This window comes from Peromyscus leucopus, chromosome 2 (genome assembly GCF_004664715.2).
Source record: "Peromyscus leucopus breed LL Stock chromosome 2, UCI_PerLeu_2.1, whole genome shotgun sequence".
Taxonomy (NCBI): Eukaryota; Metazoa; Chordata; class Mammalia; order Rodentia; family Cricetidae; genus Peromyscus; species Peromyscus leucopus.
This window is the reverse complement of record NC_051064.1, coordinates 146,855,386-146,875,262: the sequence shown is the minus strand read 5'-3', so window position 1 is coordinate 146,875,262 and position 19,877 is coordinate 146,855,386. Positions and strand designations below refer to the sequence as shown.

At 46.3% G+C, this 19,877-nt stretch overlaps 1 protein-coding gene across 1 annotated transcript in view; it reads left to right on the top strand.

The window, feature by feature from the left end:
• The window catches only part of Pex14 (peroxisomal biogenesis factor 14), a 146,292-nt gene that overhangs the window by 12,971 nt on the left and 113,444 nt on the right, over positions 1-19,877 (top strand). Inside the window, exon 2 of the mRNA XM_028893644.1 lies at positions 10,376-10,423. Coding sequence (XP_028749477.1) covers positions 10,376-10,423 — 48 coding nt within the window. The remainder of the gene's footprint in view (positions 1-10,375; positions 10,424-19,877) is intronic.

Here is a 19,877-nt window from a genome sequence, read left to right as displayed (position 1 = left end):
TCTGACTTCAGGGATTATAGGCATATACCACTATGCTTGATCTTTTACTTTTAAAAAATACATTTATTGCTTTTTAAAGAAAATTATTTTGTACATGAGTGCTTTTTTTATTGTGATCAAATCTACCCTTACTTCCTTATCCAATTTACCTAATTCCCTCCCTGTATGCACGTCCCCTCTCAACTTGATGTTACCTATCTTTCCAACTATCTATCTATCTATCTATCTATCTATCTATCTATCTATCTATCTATCTATCAATCATCGAGACCAGCTAGTGTTGGCCACATGCAGGTGGGTGTAGGACTGTCCACTGTAGCATGTGTAACCTACTAGGGACTGGAGAGAAACTGTTTTTCTCTCCCTGGGAACTGATGACTGCCTGTAGATTCTGAAGTAGAATGGGACCTTATGAGCCATCCCCTCTGTTTATTGGTTTTCTGAGATAGCTTTCATTTTGTGGTTCAAGTAGGCTTCCAACTCTCCGTCTTTCTGCCTCTATCTCCTGATGCTTGGAGTAGAGCATGTAGGATAGCATCTGGACAGCATCTGGCTGCCTCTTTCTTTCTCTTTCCTCTTCCTCCTTTTAAAGGTATCAGTTTATTCAAGTTCTTGATGAGAAACTTAGAATGTCAATTGGTAAGGGTTAAAGTGGAAATGAGTTGTACCTATTGGAGCAGAGGATTGGCCTTGACTTTTCTGTGGCTTTCTGATGACCTCTGCTGTTCTATAGCCTTGTATTCTCTCTCTGCATGTGGACGATCTCACCTTCCCAAAGGTCTGACTTTCTTTTTTTTCCCTTAATTTTTTAAATTTACTTTTATTTTATGTGTATTGGTGTTTTACCTGCATGGATGTCTGTGTGAGGGTGTCAGATCTTGGAGTTATAGACAGTTGTAAGCTGCCATATGGGTGCTGGGAATTGAACCCGGGGCCTCTGGAAGAGCAGTCAGTGTTCTTAACTGCTGAGCCATCTCTCCAGCTCCTTGTTCTGACTTCCATGGCATTTTCTTTTTAAAAATCTGAGTCTGCATGAGTATATGTGTAGCATGTGTGCTCGGGAGCACATGGAGGCTGGAAGAAGGCACCAGGTCCCCTGGGACTGGAGTTCCCGGTGGTTGTGGACCACCACCTAGGTGCTAGGAACTAAAGCCAGTTCCTTAGCAAGAGCTACAAGTGTTCTTAACCACTGAGCCACCTCTCTAGCCCCAGAACTTCTTGAAGTATTAGTACAGTGTTTGGGAAATTTTCATGTTGCTAGAATTTATGTTTACAGAGGTGGTGATGGCAGACGTTGGGTGTGTACTTTGTAGAACTTACCCAAGGGAAGATGGTCCAGCAAGTCAGCTGCTGCCTGGCTGCACAGAAAACCCACTGTCTTCCCTTATGGCCCCATTGAGGATGACCAGAGAGGTCCCTGCTCACAGTTTTCTCATTTGGTGATTGCAGGGAACACCCTACTCCGTGTTCAACAGCGCTCAAGGTGCCTCTTCAGTAGGACAATATCTGGGCATTTTTAGCGTCATCACCTGATTTGGTGACAATAGTAAGAATCTTTCCTATCATGGATTTAATGGCTAAGGGCCACCTCTCGTGCATGGCCTTTTGGAACACAGCTGGTCAGGAGCACATGCCAGTTCTGAGGAAAGTCGGGTTTCCCTTCCTGGCCACTGTGGCCTCAAGCTTGGCATTTTTAACCTGCTGGATTAAGACACCAGCCGCTTGGCTTCAAGTTTCTTCTCCTTAGTATCTAGTTGCTCAGCTTTTTATCTACAATTTGCGAGGTGAAAGAGCAAGAAGGTTTGTCTTTGTTTTGTTTTGTTTTGTCAGGGTCTCTCTGTGTAGCCCTGGCTGTCCTGGAACTCTCTATGTAGATGAGATCTCCTCAAACTCAGATCTGCTGTCTCTGCCCAGGAGTTGTGGGATCAAGGGTATGTGTCAGTATGCCCAGCCTGTTTGAAACACAGTCTCACTAATATTTTCATTCATTCATTCATTCATTCATTCATTCATTCATTCTCTCCTTTTTTTTTTGTACTGGAGACTGAATCTAGGCAAGCACTGTACCCCTGAGCTATTTTTTACAGCTCTTTTTAAATTATTATTAATTCTTTACTTTTTATTATGAGACACAGTCTTTCTCACTTCTCCCTAGGCAGGCCTTGAACTTGTGATTCTCCTGCCTCAGCTTTGAATACCTTTGATTACTAATTTACCTGAGCCACCAGGCCCAGTACTAATGTCTTAATACTTGTGCTGACAGATTCCTCTCTCCTTCCCTCCCCAGCTCTTTCACTTCGTTTGTTTTCATTTTGGAAGGACAGCTTCACTGGGTAGAGTTTGGAGTTGATAGCCCTGCTGGAGGATTTGACAGATAGATTCCGTTATGTTGTAGCTTGTACGGTTTTTGAAGTCTCCCTCCAGTCACAGCTGATTCTGAGTAGTCTTGGGCAATGTTCTCTTTCTCGGATTGCTTGTCAGATTTTCTCTTCATGTTGTGTGTGCTCTGATTTCCCCGAGTGTGTGTGTGTGTGCTCTGATTTCCCTGAGTGTGTGTGTGTGTGTGTGTGTGTGTGTGTGTGCTCTGATTTCCCCGAGTGTGTGTGTGTGCTCTGATTTCCCCGAGTGTGTGTGAGAGTGTGTGCCCTGATTTCCCTGAGTGTGTTGTGTGTGCCCTGATTTCCCCGAGTGTGTGTGAGAGTGTGTGCCCTGATTTCCCTGAGTGTGTTGTGTGTGATCTGATTTCCCCGAGTGTGTGTGAGAGTGTGTGCCCTGATTTCCCAGAGTGTGTTGTGTGTGCCCTGATTTCCCCGAGTGTGTGTGAGAGTGTGTGCCCTGATTTCCCTGAGTGTGTTGTGTGTGATCTGATTTCCCTGAGTGTGTGTGAGAGTGTGTGCCCTGATTTCCCTGAGTGTGTTGTGTGTGCCCTGATTTCCCCGAGTGTGTGTGTGTGCTCTGATTTCCCAGTGTGTTGTGTGTGCTCTGATTTCCCCGAGTGTGTGTTATGTGTGCTCTGATTTCCCTGAGTGTGTTGTGTGTGCTCTGATTTCCCCGAGTGTGTGTGTGTGCCCTGATTTCCCCGAGTGTGTTGTGTGCGCCCTGATTTCCCCAAGTGTGTGTGTTGTGTGTGCCCTGATTTCCCCGAGTGTATGTGTTGTGTGTGCCCTGATTTCCCCGAGTGTGTGTGTTGTGTGTGCTCTGATTTCCCCGAGTGTGTGTGTGTGCCCTGATTTCCCCGAGTGTGTTGTGTGTGCCCTGATTTCTCCGTGTGTGTGTGTGTGTTGTGTGTGCCCTGATTTCCCCGAGTGTATGTGTTGTGTGTGCCCTGATTTCCCCAAGTGTATGTGTTGTGTGTGCCCTGATTTCCCCGAGTGTGTGTGTTGTGTGTGCCCTGATTTTCCCGAGTGTGTGTGTTGTGTGTGCCCTGATTTCCCCGAGTGTGTGTGTGTGTGTGTGTGCTCTGCTTGGCACTTTTCAGGCTTCTTGGCTCTTTGTGCCTATGGTTTTGTTTATACTTTGACAATTTTCAGCCATTGTTTCTTCACCATTTTTCTGCCTCACTCTTTTTTCCTGGTTCTTGTAGCTAGAGGTTTCTCCAGTCCTGCTTGGCCCACAGTCAGGACAAATCTTTCTCACCCTCCAGGCACGCAGCTGCTCAAACCCAACCAAGTAAACACAGAGACTTATATTTCTTATAAACGTATGGCCGTGGCAGGCTTCTTGTTAACTGTTCTTATACTTACATCAACCCATTTCTATTAATGTGTAAGTTGCCACGTGGCTCGTGCCTTGCCAGTATCTTAACATCTTCTCATGGCGGCGGCTGGCAGGGGCTCCCTGCCTTAGCTTCCACTTCCCAGCATTCTCTTTTCTGCTTGTCCTGCCTATACTTCCTGCCTGGCTACTGGCCAATCAGCATTTTATTTATACAGTGCGATATCCACAGCAGGTTCTGTAATAAAATGTGTGATGATGTTTGATAGACCATAGATCTGGCTGACCACTGAGGCTCATTTTTCTTCATATTTTCTTCATTTTGGTTAGCTTTTCCCTTGTTTTAAGTATACTTACTTTTTCTTGTCCTCCCTCCCTTCCTCCCTCCCTCCCTCCCTCCCTTCCTTTGCTGGGATTAAAGGCATACACCACCATGACTGGCCCTGTTGTTATCATTTTTAAAATCTTTATTTGTGTGGATAGACACATTTGTGTGGATGTGTGCATGCGGTATGTTGTGTGGATAGACACATTTGTGTGGATGTGTGCATGCGGTATGTTGTGTGGATAGACACATTTGTGTGGATGTGTGCATGTGTTATATTGTGTGGATAGACACATTTGTGTGGATGTGTGCATGTGGTATATTGTGTGGATAGACACATTTGTGTGGATGTGTGCATGTGGTATATTGTGTGGATAGACACATTTGTGTGGATGTGTGCATGTGGTATATTGTGTGGATAGACACATTTGTGTGGATGTGTGCATGTGTGACCAGAGGAGGAGGGTTGTCACTCCCCACCTTATTCTCTGAGACAGGACCTGGAGCGAGGCTGCTGGCCAGCAAGCCTCAGGGAGTCTCCTCTTTCCATTCTCCACAATGCTTGGATCACAAGTAGATGCCATGTCCAACACTTTTACAGGAGATCTGGGGATGTGAACTCGGGTCCTCATGCTTAAGCAGCAAGCACTCTTACCCGCTGAGCATCTCTCCAGCTCCCTCATTTTCATTTTATTCTTTTTTCAGTTCTCTTGTGGAGTTTGGCAGGGCCTGGGCCTGCCTCTAGAAAAAGGTATTGGGGCCATTTGGTGGTGAAGCAGTTGGTGGTGGGCAGCTGGGTGTAGACGAATTTCTAAATGGTCAGCACAGAGAAAGTATCTCCACAGCTGGGATTTGAACTTACAGTGGAGAATTGCTTGGGGTGGTTTGTGGCTCATGTTGGAGCAGACCAGAGGTGAGCTCATCTACTTTCATGATCTCCTAGGAGGGGGCAGCAAGTGTGGGCAGTGTCAGAAGCTGGTGTCACCATAGCATGACTGCACCGGCTCTGTCAGGCACTGAGGCCACTGTGGGAGCCACAGCATAGCCTGATATCAAAGTGCTTTAGGTTCACTGCCACCCACAAAGGGCTTATTTTTATTTTATATGACACTTTTCATATCCAGAAGAGCTACTTTTTTTCTATACCTTATTTTAAAAAGATTTGTGTCATGTATATGATTGTTTTTCCTGTATTTATATATGTGCATCATGTTCCTGCAGTGTGGGGGAAGTTGGGGAGGGAGGTCAGAAGAGGGCATCAGATTCCCTTTAATAGGATACAGGGTGGTTGTGAGTACCATGCAGATGCTGGGAACTGAACCATAGTCCTCTGCAAGAGCAACAAGTGTGCTTAACCACTGAGCTTTTTCTCTAGTCCCCAGTACATGTTTTTCTTTATGCACTTGAATATAACATTGACATTCCTTTATCCTCTCCTCCTTCCTTTCTGTTGCCTTCCCAGTCCCCCTCCCTCCCTCCCCTTCTCCCTCCCTCTCTCCAGGATCTTTGTAGCTCAGGCAGTCTTTGAGCTTCCTGTGTAGTAAAGGCTGCTCTTGAACTCCTGATCCCCTGCCTTCACCTGGAGGTGCTGAAATTACTGGCCTTTTAGTACCATACTCAACAGAGAATTTTGATGGGATGCTGGCTATTGTAAATTTTACCTCTACTGTTGTGAATTTTATGCTCAGGATCTAGTTGTTTTTGTTTGTTTGTTTGTTTTTCAAGACAGGGTTTCTCTGTATAGCCTTGGCTATCCTGGAACTGACTTTGTAGACCAGGCTGGCCTCAAACTTGCAGAGATCTGCCTTCCTGAGTGCTGGGATTAAAGGTATATGACACCACCATGTGGCAATTTTGTGTATTTTTTAAAAAACAAATGATTATGAATTTATTTAGTGTATGTATGTGTGTGTGTGTGTGTGGAGGTCGGAGGACTTGCAGGAGTCAGCTCTCCCCTTCACCACGTGGGTTCTGGAATAGAACTCCGAGTGTCAGGGTTGCTGGCAACCCTTTCCCACCGAGCTCGCAGTTGTCCTCTTGTGTGGGGTTTTTGCTTGTTTGTTTGAAACAGGGTCTTGCTATGAGGTGTAGGCTGGCCTTGAACTCAGGATCTGTCTATCTCAGTCTCTTGAATGATAGTATTACAAGTGTGTGGCAACATACTGGGCTGGATTTTGTGGTTGTTAAAGAATGTTGGGCTTTGTTCTGAAGGGGAGGTTGTGATTCCATCAAGTCTTTCTCTTCCTTTTCTTCTTTTTCTTTGCAGAAGTGGATTTTTTGTGCTAGAGTCAAGGCCAGAAGAGGGTGTCAGGTATCCTTTTCAATTGCTCTTCCTAGTCTTTTGAAGCCTGGTATCTCTTAGACCTGTTCTGGAAACCAGCAAGCCCCAGTAATCCTCCTGTCTGTCTCTGCCCCTCAGAGCTGGGGTTACAAGTGTGTATGTACCTGACTTGTTACATGCATGCTGGAATTCTAACTCTGGTCTTTGTGATTGTACATGTGCTCCTAACCACTGAGACATCTCCCCAGCCCCTCAAGTCCCTCTTTTAAGTTTTGTTAGAGTAGCCTGCTCTGGGGATAACTTGACAGCCCCCCTTCGCCAAGATGAAGACTTTGAGGTGTCTGTGGAATGCCCTGAGTAAGCAGGACACTGTTTTTTAACAGCTTGGGGTCCAGAGCTCTGCAAGAAACCTGAGACTGCTTCAGTTCACCGCTTCTTCCTCACCTTTGTTTGTTTTTGTTTTTCGAGACAGGGTTTCTCTGTGTAGTTTTGGAGCCTGTCTTGGATCTGGCTCTATAGACCAGGCTGACTTCAAACTCACAGAGATCTGCCTGGCTCTGCCTCCTGAGTGCTGGGATTATGGCTCACTTTTTTTCTCCACCTTCCTGTTATTTCACCATGTGTGTGCTCAGATTTTAGTATTAAACAACGTTTCAAAGGAAACTCCATGTGGATTTCTGGAACTTTTTTTCTGCATAGCTTTCTTTAGAACTCACCCTGCCACTTTCCTCTGTCTTAGCCTTCCTAAAATCTGGTCTCTGACTCCTCAGCACACTAAGACTGCCATGCTATGCTGGGCATCCTCCTCTCTGTCTGAAGTGTGCCCCATGGCAGAAAGCCAGGGTGGTGTAAGGGCACAGATCCTTCGTACTGTTCTGTATCTGTCTCAGGAGCATTCTACCTGCTGGGAGACTAAACCTCTCCCTGTTCCTCCATCTCAGCTGGAAGTGGAGAGCCAAGGGCTGGCCTGGTAGGACTTTTGATCTCTTCCTCTTGAGTGTGTGTTGCGGAATCATTCCCATGGCTAAGGAAACCGAGGCTCAGCTAGGCTGTTAGTGCCCAGTCACTCAGCGGTTAGTGCCCAGGTTTGCACAAACCCTTTCCAGATGCCAGCTGCCTCAGAGCATTTGTGGATCGGCTCTTATCTTTCCAGTAGAGGATTGTTCACATAGACTGGCTTAGGACATACGCAGAGTGACACTGACTTACATTCATAGACTTGGAAGTTTTCCCATTGCTCAAGTTCATGAACTCTTTTGAGGTTGGCCTTTGCTGTGCAGTGATGTGAACACTTGGCAAGCTTCCCAGCAGGGGAAGGTCAGCTCCTCCACAGTAGGGGTGAGGGCACAGCTTTGTCTCTGTTAAAGTACAGCATTCCCTCTCTTCCACTGTGCTCTTTTTATTTGTTTTACTTAAAATATTTTCACCTCTGTGTGTGTGTGTGTGTGTGTGTGTGTGTGTGTATATGTACGTACGTGCATATGCCTGAGCTCACGTGCACATGGAGGTTAGAGGACAGCGTGTGGGAGCTGGTTCTCTCCATTGTGTGGGTTCTGGGGGTTGAACTTAGGTCTTCAGACTTGGTGGCAAATGCCCTTGTTTGCTGAACCGTATCACTGGTGTTTGCTTTGTCTGGTCAGATAGGCTACATTATTACTTATGGGGTGGCATTAGATTAGATTCAGTTTCTTATTTAAAAAACTGTTTAAGCCAGCCTTGGTAGGGCACACCTTTAATCCCATGCAAAAGAAGGTAAATTTCTGAGTTTGAGGCCAGCCTGGTCTATAGAACTAGTTCCAGGACAGCCAGGGCTACTGGCTACACAGATAAACCCTGTCTTTAAAAAAAAAAAAAAAGAGCATCTATTTATTTATTTATGTGTGTATTAGTATATACCAGTATGTATGCCTGTGAACTACATGTGTCCATGGTGCCCTAGGAGGCCAGAAGAGGACATTGGATCCCCTGGAACTGAAGTTACAGGTGGTTGTGAGACACCATGTGGATGCTGGGAACTGAACCATAGCCCTCTGTAAGAACAGCCAATGCTCTTAACCACTGAGCCATCCCTCCAGCACCTCAGCTCTTCTCTTGGTGCCATGTGAGCATGTAACGGGGAGCCATGACCTAATCAAGGAAGCCTGAGAAGGAATTCATCCCGGGGAAGTGCCTTGGCTGGCACTGCAGAAGGTTCAAGGGTCTGGGAGGAGAGGAAGACACAGCCCGTGTTCAGCCCCTGCAAGAAGCAGAAGCCTGTGGCTGCTGTGACCAAAGCTTGGGAGGTCAGCACCATCTGAGACCTAGATGTGGTGAGGATAAATGTGAGGCTTCTAAGACTGCACCAAGAAGTTTTTTGTTCTCTGAGAACAGTGAGAAGCTATTGATGATGTTGCTTATGGGGGTGGATGAGTAAGTAAGGGAGATGATCGAGTTTTCCTTTATAAATGGTTTACTTTTTGTGTTGTGGAAAGTGAATTGGAAGAGAGCCATCATGAATCCAGGTAAGCTGATTAGAATGCATTTGCAGTGGTCCTGGCAAGTGACTCTGGAAGCTTGGACCAAAGTGATGGCAGGGGAGATAAATAGAAGTAGAGGGTTGATTCCATGGCTCTCCAGAAGGGAAGACAGGCAGGGCGAGATAATGGGTACCTTTTGGGAATAAGGAGCTCTTGGAGAGGCCTTCTAGCAGTACTGGAGGAGGGGGTAGTCTCTGGTGGACTTGAAAGGGGAGGCAGCAAAGAGGTCTGGGATTTGACCCAGGGATCTAAATGTGTGAGCCTTTGATGCCTGGGTGCCTGGAGGATGGCAGGGGGAAGAGAAAGGTCACTCAGGTATGAAAACTGACTTCCAATTATGGTTACAAGCTGCCTGGCCTTCTGGTCCTGGGATGGTGGAGCTCTTAGGATAGGATTCTGGATGGAGAGAGGGAGAGGGTCCTTCATCCAGCAGAGGCCTTGGCACTGTGTCGGGTGCCTTTTGTGTGGTGGAGGACGGCTGTGAAGTGAGACAATCTTTAGGGCTCTTCTCTTTCTTCTCCCAGCTTCTGCCCTTTTCATAGGAGGCTAGGTTCAGACTACCTGAACTAGCCGGGAGGGATGGAGGCCAGCTCCTGGAACACACACATTAGCTGCACTTGTTTGGACATTGTCTGTAGATAATCGGCAGTTGACCCTAACATCAGTAACACTGAACTGACCATAGCTCGCTCAGGCAGGAGATTTGTCTCTTCTGGAGATTTGTGTCCTGCTTTGTCCCCACATCGCTACTCTGAATTTTGGCCAGTGCAGTAATAACGGGTTGAAGGTGTAAGAGAAAGGCTGTGGAAATAGACGGGAGCCTGGCCATCTGGTCACAGTGTTGTTTGCTTGCTCTTAGGTTGGTCTGTTTTCTCTCAGTCACTAGATTTTTTTCATGAAAGATTTAACCCTGGAGTTGGGTTCTTGTGATGGGCAGTCCTTAATCAGTGTAGTAGCTGGTGGTGGTAGTTTGTGGTAAATCCCTTTGATCCCAGCACTTGGGAGGCTGAGGCAAGAGGATCAAGGAGTTCAAGTTACAGTTACACAGTGAGTTTGAGGTCAGCTTTGGCTACATGGAGACCCTGACACAGACACAAAACAACCCAAAGAAAACAGCACTTGGCTCCAGGTAGAGAAAAACCTAGTGTGGGTAGCTGATGCCGCCCTGTGGCTGTCTTTGGTTCTACACTCTCTCTGCTCTGCTGTTCACTCTAGCTGGGAAGGTGATGAAAAGAAATGAAGGTCTCTCTTTAGGCCGTTCTCTGGTCTTTTTTTTTTTTTTTTTTGTCATGGCCCCCATCCTTTCTGCTTACAACTGATCCTTGGTCCTCCTGGGCAAAAAGCAAGCCCTGTTCATGAGGGGCCATGGCATTGAACCCACAAACAGTCCCTGCGTTTCCTTGCAAATTTTGTCTTACAGCAGCCCGTGAAGAATAAAGACAGACTTGGGTGCACCGCTTGGAAGCAGCACACCTTTGTTTTTCTGATGTCCATTGGGTGGCACTGTGATCTTAGTTTTGTTTCTGTTTTTCTTTGCAGCCAAGCTCTTCTCCAGGAAGTGAAAATGTGGTGCCTCGAGAGCCATTGGTAAGTACGAAAGGGGCAAGGGATCTTTTTCTAGTCATTGGAATCCTGTGTGAATGTAAAGAAGCCTGATGGACTATGGCTGTGACACCTTCAGGTGACACCTAAATAGCATCCCAGTATGTGTTCCCTAGAGATGCCTTGCCCCTGACCTCTGGCCTCTGACTCTGTTTAGCAGAAGGGATTAGCCAGACCTCTTGGGTCTTTCTCTGGAACTGAGCATCTGTCCTGGCAGCCATGCAGCGCTTTGCTTGCTGCTGACGGTGGAACTAGAGTGACGTTTGAAGTTGTAGCTCGTCAGCTTCCAGTTCGGAAACTGAAAGAGCCACTTTGCTTCTCAGTGAAGCACCTGGGTGCCCTTTAAGGAGCAGGTAAGAGGAGGGGCTCTGGTCTGCTCTGCTCAGTGATTCAGTTTGTGATAGGCATCACCTGTATTATCCTACCTAGACTCTGATAGGAAAGAGGCCTACTGGGTGCTGAAGGGCTTTTCTTTTTCAAAAAAAAAAAAAAAAAAAACAAGGAGGGTCACGCTCTCTAGCCTAGTCTATCCTTGAACTCACTAAGTAGCCTAGGCTGGCCTCAAGCTCACAACAGTTCTTCCATGGCCTCACAAGTGCTAGAGTAAGAAGGTGAATGCCACCACATCTAACTAAGTAACTCTTTTTGCAGAGTGTTTTTGCAGATTTAGTGGTCTGAGCCAGAGTCCCTGCCTGCCTGCCTGCCTGCCCTGTTTTCACTATGTGGCATTTCAGGACTTGATGTAAATCCCGTGGGCTGAGTAGTAAGACCGGTTCTGTGCAAATCAGATCAGTTTTAGGGGTGCGCCGCCAGCATTTGGTTTGACTTTGCCAGGCCTTTGCTCTCCTGGCGTGGTGGTAACTGGTGAGCACAGGCCCGGGGCCAGGCTTTGTCTCCGCAGCTGTGTAGTGCGGTCTCCCCGCTGTCTTCGCTCTTCTCTTGGCCGAGTTGGAAGGTGGAAGGGATGATGTGAAGTCCTTGGCTGGTATGAACAGGTCCAGGTTCTAGCATGTTCTGAGGCTTTCTAGGCAGAGGGTGAGATGATCTGGCTGTGCTGCAGATAGGCCCAGAGGACACAAGTACCTCCGAGACTTCCAAGGGAGTGGCGATGTCATTCCTGCCACCTTCTGTCACCAGTTGCGGGCTCACATATCAGCATCTCTCTCGTACCTCTTTTCACCCGCTTGGTGTTGCCTGCCTCTTCTGGGATGCTTCACCCTGCCAGGAAGGGTGTCCTCTGTGGTCTGCTTCAGGCCTTTCAGATGGAAGCTGTGATTTAGACTGAAGTCCAAACTGGACACAGTGCTCTTTTTTATCCCTTACTGCTATGGGTTTGTTTGAAACTTCCTGATTTGGCTCTCCATCCTAAGAAGTGAGGGCAGGCTGTCTTTTGGGGGCATGACTGAAAAAGCTCTTTGGAAGCTCAGAGAGGCTTATACTGGCTAACTCCTGGGTGTGGGGGGAGCCCCCGCAGGCCTGTGCTGTGCAGGGTTCTGAATGTGGCTCCTTCCGCTGCACTGTGCATCTGCCTGTTGGTTGGTTATGTTCTTTCTTTTCTGGGAGCCCCTGAGCAGTCTTCAAACCCTGGTAGCCTGTGATCGTCCAGAGTTCAGACTCATTCTCTCCAGGCCAACTCTACAATTACCTTATATTTAATTAATATTTTTTCTCCTCTTTACGTACTTACTGCATAATTGCTCAGAGGAAAGAAAACACATAGCAGCAATTTATATATATATAAAAAAAACAATAATTAAAAAAAAACCCGAAATAAACTCCCATCTCATTTGGGCTGATCCTGTGAGTTGGGTAATTAGGGCCCTATTAAAAGGTAGACCCTTTCTCCTCCCCCCTTTTTTTTTATTAATTTTTTTATATTAAACTCCCACAGTCTCTCAGTCATGCCCTTATTGCTTTTGGCCAGCCATTTGCAGCAGCCTGATTAAATGAGAGCACCAGCCGAGTTGTATGGTCTTGTGTGAACCACTTCTTCCTCTTGGGAGTGGTGGCTGGAGGCTGGCAGGCAGAGGAGCCCATGGAGGGCTAGCTTTTGGGGCAGGCCAGGGGCACAGGTTGAGTAACAGGAGAGCTCTTGGCTACTGTGGACTGGTGACTGGCTAGATGACCATCCCAGGGTGCTGGAGAAGTGGGTAGCTGCTCAGGCCCACAGCTCCGTGCACAGGACTGGGGTTTGGAAGCTCGAAGTGCTCAGCTCCATCAGCAGGGAGGGAGGCTGTTCACGCCCAGTGTGTTGGCTGCATCCTGCGTGCTTAACTGCAGTACTGGAGGAGAGACAATTACAGAATCAAACAGGCCTTGTTTTTAAGTAATTCGTGTGTTTTATTTGGGGAAGAAAAGGCATTTGTGTACATGAAACAATTAGCAAAAAGGGAACACTGTATGTAATTTTAGGAAGAGCACAAAGTTGTGTATAATTTGGTGCAGAACTGTCTGGCTGGGAGTTGGAGAAGGGTGCCTTGTTCAGTGAAGGAGGAGGGTTGTTGAGTGGGAGCTTAGGGATAGTTTCTGAGAGATCTGAAGCTAGGTCTTGAGGAATATGATGATGATAAAGTTATGTTTATTTTTAACTCATTGTAATTTCCCTCCTCAAGATAGGGTCTCACTGTGTAGCTCTGGCTATCCTGGAACTCATTAGTAGACAGGCTGGCCTTGAACTCAGAGATCCTCCTGCCTCAGCCTCCCTAGTGCTGGGATTAAAGGTGTGCACCATTATGCCTGGCTTGCTTATGAATCTTGTACAAAAGTCCTTATAATGGTTGTTTTCTGGGCTCTGCCGTGGAAGGATTAAGCACAAGATGCTGAAGGCAGATAATTGTATTTTGTTTTCCAGAACTAAATGATCATTAGGGCTGGGTTGTAGCTCAGTTGGTAGGATGCTTCCCTAGCTTTGGATGCTACCTGAAGCCTTGGGTTCCACCCCCAGCACTACATAAAACAGGAGAGGTGGTGTATAACTACAATCCTAGCACATGGGAAGTGGAAGCAAGAGAACTGAAAGTTCAAGGTCATCCTTAGCTACATAAGAAGTTTGAAGCCAGCTTTGGCTACATGATAACTTGTCTCACCAAACAGAACAAAAAACCAGAAAACAAACCACCACCAAGAAAAAACCTAGATGATCATTTAAAAAATGGATTTATTTTTATTTGGTGTGTGTGTGTGTGTGTGTGTGTGTGTGTGTATGAATGTGTGCATGCATATGCTTCAGCACTACATGTGCTCTATCTATACATGTAGAATTCAGCTTTGGGAAGTTGGTGTGTCCGTCCCCCCCCATGGGCTCTGGGGATTACACTCAGGTTGTCACTCTTGTGTGGCAAATGCTATTTGTTACCTGCTGAGCCATCTTACTAAATCCTAGATGATCATTTTGAAGTAAAATTTCTCCTTATTAAAAACGTAAGGGATTTATTAAAAACTACAATTCAGGGCTGTGTGTAGTGGTACACACCTTCAGTCCCAGCCTCGAGAGGCAGAGGCAGGTGGATCTCTATGAGTTCCAGGACAGCCAGGGTTGCTTCTCTTTTTTCACTGTGAGTTCTGAGGATGAAACTCTGGCTTGCATGGAAAGCACTTTTACCTACTGAGGCATCTCCCTGGTCCTAAGGCAAGGAATTGTGGCAGCCCTCCAGAGGGCTGATCTCTGTCTTCTCTTAAATGTGTTGAAAACAGCCTGTGGCTCTCCTCCAGAACCAGGACTCTGGTCATGCATGTATGCCCATTCATGGGGCTCATACAGAACCTGCGTCTGGTTCCCTGGACTTCCCTGAGGGGATCAAACAAAGGGTCGAAGAATGAGGGCTGTTGGGCATATGGTGCACACTTGTAATGTCAGCACTCAGGAGGTGGAGACAGGAGGACCATGAGACCAAAGCCAACCTTGGAACTATGTGGTGAGAGCCTGTGTGTGGAAAGCTCCGTGGTAGAGTACTCTAACATATGTGAAGCCTGGTTCCAACACAGAATGAGTGAGTAGGTGAGACAGCCTGGTTCTTGTCTTGTTGGGATGCTGAAACTAGGCTTAGGAAAGCTCAGGTTTCTAGTTATCTGATTTCTGGTTAGTTGAAGTGCTAAATGAGGTTTAGTTTGCATATCTGCTCATTTGTCTCCCCTCTGTTTCTCAATATTCAGCAACACTATTGCTCACCTACTTTACACAGGCCCTGTGTTTGGTTCTACTAGACTTTCAGCTTCTTGCTCTTGGACACCAAGTTCTCTCTAATGGGTGAGTTTCCTGCTGTCTTTGCTGCTCTAGCTTGTAGGTATAAGGGCTTTCCATTTGTTTGTCTGTTTTGATACAGTGTCTGATTCTGTAGGTCAGGCTGTTCTTATCTGGCTGCCTCCTGCCCCACCTCCCGAGTGCTGGGATCACAGGCATGTACTACCCATTCTGCTGTTCTTGCTTTCAGTCTTGGCTCTCTGCGTCCTTCCTCCAAAATAATCCAAAGAGAATAGTACATTTCTACCGTGTCAGCTTTTCTAGGTTAAAACTTTGCCTTGTTTAAGACAGAGTCTCACTGTATAAAACCATGCCTGGCCTGAGACTTGTTATATAGAGGAGGCTGACCTTGAACTTGCAGCAGTTCTCTTGGCTCCGCCTCCCTAGTATTGGAGATTAGGAGTTTAGATTATTATTATTTTAACATTTGTGTGTGTGTGTGTGTGTGTGTGTGTGTGTGTGTGTGTGTTGATCCTAATGTGCCATAGCACTTGTGGAGACGTCAGAGGACAACTTTTGGGAATTGTTTTTCTTCTTCTTCCATGTGGGTTGTGGGGTTTGAACTCAGGTTGTCAGGACTGGTAGAAGTACTGTTACCTGTTGAACCATCTCAATACACTGAACTCTTATAAGAAAAGATGCCCTTCCACTGCAGATCTGGTGGTCTCAGGATGGAAGTACTCCATGTATGTAGTCTTTGGCTTTTTCTTCATGAGGTCAAGGTGGAACCTTGCATGCTGTAGGGGTTCCACAGCATATCTGCGTTTAGTTAGTCCTTTTGGGGGAGCTCACACCTGGAATGCCTGAAATTCTTCTCTTGCTTTTTTTTTTTTTTTTTTTTTTTTTTTTTTGTTTGGTTTGTTTTGAGACAGTCTCACTATGTAAACCTGACTGGCCTGGAACATATAGACCAGGAGAGGCTCAAACTCACAGAGATCTGCCTGCTTCTGCCTACTGAGTACTGGAATTAAAGGCATGTGCTACACAGCCCAGCTCAGCTCTTTTCCCCCACCCTTCAATGCATATGGATGTTTTGCCTTCCTTGTATGTATGTGTGTGTGTGTGTGTGTGTGTGTGTGTGTGTGTGTGTGTGTACCATGTATGTGTCAGGTGCCTGAGGAAGCCAGAAGAGGGCACTAGATCTTTTAGATCTGGAGTTACAGACAGTTGTGATCTGTCCCGTGGGTGCTGGAAACAATCTGGATCCTCTGTAAGAACAGCAAGCACTCTTAACCACCAGGCTACCTCTCCAGCTCCTTTTCTTTGTTTTTTACACCAGCTCACCAGCGGCTGGTTATCAAAAGGCTATTAATATCTTGATGAATCCATGGAGCCAGCCAGTACTGTAAGCATCTCTTTAAGAGTGGTTATGGCTAATTGCCTGTCTACTATATCTCTAGTTGTATTCCTGACAGTCTTCCCCAGGGTTGTGTCTTTTGCAACTTTTGTGGTTGGAATACCTTGCTGTACTAGTTGGCAGGATCACCGGGAATAGGTGGTTCTCATTTTTTCCCCATCAGAACATTTTTGAAGGATGACATTCAGATGCTCAATACATTTCTTTGTGCATACTCATGTATGCGTGTGTGTACGTGCATGTATATAATAGCATAACAAATGTAGATATAAAATTCAAAGTATTCTGTGGGAAAATTTGGCGGGGGTGGGGGCATTAAGGTGATCTGACTCAATAGTCTCGGCTGGTCTGGAACTCATTATGTAGCCTGCCTCAGTTCCAAGTGCTAGAATTACTAAGTATAGAAAATTATACTTGTTTTTGAGACATTCGTGAAAGTGTTTTACACACATGAGTAATGAAACCAGAAATGTTGGGATCTTGGGAAGTTGTCACTCTTTCCGGGAAGGTAGTAAACATGGCAGAGTAGTTTAAGAATTACATATGGGCTTGTCACTTCTGTCCCTTTCTTGCTCAGAGACCTCTGTCAGGATGCAGTGAATAGGAATGGCACCAGACAGACAGTGCAAACTCCATTACTTCGTTTTTGTAAGAGACGGGATTATATTGCCCAGGCTGCCCTTGTTCTAGGGATTCCTCGGCCTCAGCTGTCTGACTAGCAGAAGTGTTACTGGCTGTATTTGCTGCTGAGAAACTCAGGAACAAAACCGCATGTAAAGAGTTTGAGGATGGGGCTCCCGGTGCCTCTTGATGGTGAGTCTGTCACTGTGTGATGAGCCAGGATAGGGACACATACTGGCTTTTCTCCTTCCCCACTCCCTCTCCTGAGTACTCTAAAGCCTTTAGTGAGGAAAATGTCCCCTTTCACCACTAATGTTCACAGAGACCAGCTCCTGGTGGGGAAGGTGCCTGTGCTTCCCTCTTCCTTACAGATCTGGGAGGAACCCTGGTTAGCTCTAAATGCTGAAATGGATGAACTGGAAAAAAGCCTCATTCCATTTCTGGGTGGCTCTAATCTCCAGGCCACTTACTGATTTTGAAATTACTGCCTCTTCCTACTGCATCCTTCCTATTATAGTCTGAGGAGGTTTATGGAAAAGACAAGGCGGTGCCTTTAGTTGTTTCCTCTTTCAGGTAGATGAGGAGGTTGTTTTTTCTGTTTGGAGGTATTCTTTTACAAATAATTATTAGATGAATCGAAACTTAGGGGTAATAATTAGAGAAATGGCATTGGGACATTTTCCCCTTTGTTTATGCTTTAGCTTCCTGGCTTTTCATGGCTATGTTTTGTGTTTGCTGTGGCTGCTGTAAGGAGAGGCTCTGCCCTGGAGATCCCTCAACAGCGATCTTAGTTTGGAGATACAGGCTTCAAGGCTGGAGCGGTTGTATGCCTTTTTCTGAGCACACTGAGGGAGATTGGTTTTTAATCTAGTCCTGACGCACTCTTTAAGAAGGAAGCCTGTGGCCCCCCTGCTTCTGGAGGTGGAGGCTGAGTTTCTCAACTGTTCCAGTAGAGCTGCGGAAGGTGGAATCCACGCCTCTTACTGGGGCAGAGGGACATTCCAAAATACTTTTCCTCTGTTTAAAATTGATCGTTATCATACTTGAAAAATTTTCACATATAAATATCTTTTAGTATGGCCTATAGGGTGGCAAAGAAGAACCCCTAAGGCCCTCTGAAGAGCACTGAACATGCTGTTCTTAGGACAGCTGTGTGCCCCACGTTTCCAGGATAATTTCCATTTAAAAATGTTTGAGCCCATTGTCAAACTACACAGACTGATTGGGCTTGAAAAATATGCCCCGTAGTTAATCCCCTGTGCGTGGTGCAGGCTGCAGGAAGATAAAGTGGTGCTTGGGAGAAGGACGTGTCTGCCGCCCTTCCCTCTTCCCTCCCAGCTCTCCTTTCTTTTATGGTTTGTAGTTATAACCAAGATTTATGCTTGTTGCTCCACAAATCTTCGCTCTGCCATTATGAGTTTGTCCGAGCAGGCTCGAGATGGGCTGACATTGAGTGATTCTGGAGGTAAATCTATCTAGGGGCACCCCTTGACAATCAGAGGCAGAGAGGGGCTAACACATGGCCCCCAGCGGAGCGTGGGTGAGGATGAATTGCCCTGTCGAGGAGATGCTTGCACTGCCACCTTTGTGACCTCTTGCCTGGAAGCCACCGCGGCTGCAGCTCCTCTGTCTGCAGTCTGTGAGGTGGCGCTCAGCTTCCCGGTTGTTCCTTTTACTAAGGGACCTTCCAGGAGGCCTCTCACTGTTGGTGTCGGCTGTGACTCGGCCAGGCCCACAGTGAGGGGATCTTTGGGGTAGGGCCTTTCCTAGCCTTGTGGTAACCAGGAGTTAGTTGCCAACAGAATCCAGCTAGCAAGTTGAGTGTCTGTATAATGGTTTCATATTTTTCCACACGTGGAAGTGGATTTTGGAAATGAGGAATACGCATTTACTTAACAATTCTTCCCCCTTTCCTGTATTTTCCTTTTCCAGCTTTTCATCTTATGTGCTTTCTTCTTTTTTGAGATAGGGTCTCACTTTATAGTCCAGGCTGGCTTTGAACTTGTGATCCTCCTGCAACAGTTTCCCACCACGCCTGCCTTTTGCATGTACATTAAAAATGTTGTTTTACATTTATTTATTTATGTGTGTGTACACATGTGCGTGTGCATGCATGTGTGCACATATGATGTGCCGTGGCGCACTTGTGGAGCTCACACTCAAGTCCTTCATTCTTGTTGCAAGTGCCTTTATCTGCTGAGGCTTCGCATTGGCCCTGTGTGAACTTTTGAGAGCTGTTACAGATCTCCTGTGAAATAAAGTAGGGTACCCCTGAGCATGTATTTCTTTAAAAGTGTCAAGAGCTTCTTTTGACAGTCTGTAGCTCAATGGTTCTCAAACTGTGGGTCTCTGTCTCAGAGGGTGGTGAATGACCCTTTCGCATCAGAAAACACAGATATTTACATTACACTTCATAACGGCGGCAAACTTACAGTTAGGAAGCAGCAATGAAAGTAATGTTGTGGCCGGGGTCACATGCACATGAGCCCCCGCAGCATGAGCCACTCAAACACACACGTATTAAAGGGTCACCGCATTAGGAGGGTTGAGAACACTCCTGCAACTGGCCAGTTTGCCTTTCGGTCTCTAGAACCTCCTCACCTGGCCAGTTGCTCCCACATTTTCCTCACACTGCATGTCAGCCGGCCAGTTCCTAAACCTCCTCTGCCGGGTGTGCTTCTTATGGAGCACTGCTGCTTCCTTAAATGTGATAGAAACAGGGGACAACTGTGAAGAGAGGATGCTACCAGAGTGGAGTGTTCTGTAAAGATTAATGTGACAAGAATTTCAACTAAAAATTAAGTTACAGGTGTGGTGAACGTGAACTAAAAAGACTGCCATCAAATTCAGCATAAGATGGCAAACACCAGGCTGAGACCACACAGCTCTGGAAGAATCCACACTGCAGTTGCTTTTGTGATGGTGGAGGCTCCTGCTTTGCCTTAGAAATGGGGAGGGTGTGTTGTGGGTGGGGTTCATTCAGGAGAAAGATGTCTGGGAACTCCAGTCTGTGGGCCCACACTCAAAGGAAAGGTCTTGGCTCCACATCAAAAGATTAGTGAATGACTGTACATTTATAGGTTTTCAGTTAGTATAAAATGTGGAAGGTATGTAGAGTAGGCTCCATTTTTAATGATTCTTCAATTTAACTGAAAAAAATTTCTTTTATTAACTGAGCAATTATTAGCTCTGATCTCATAGGCCAAGAGGGCTACTCTGTA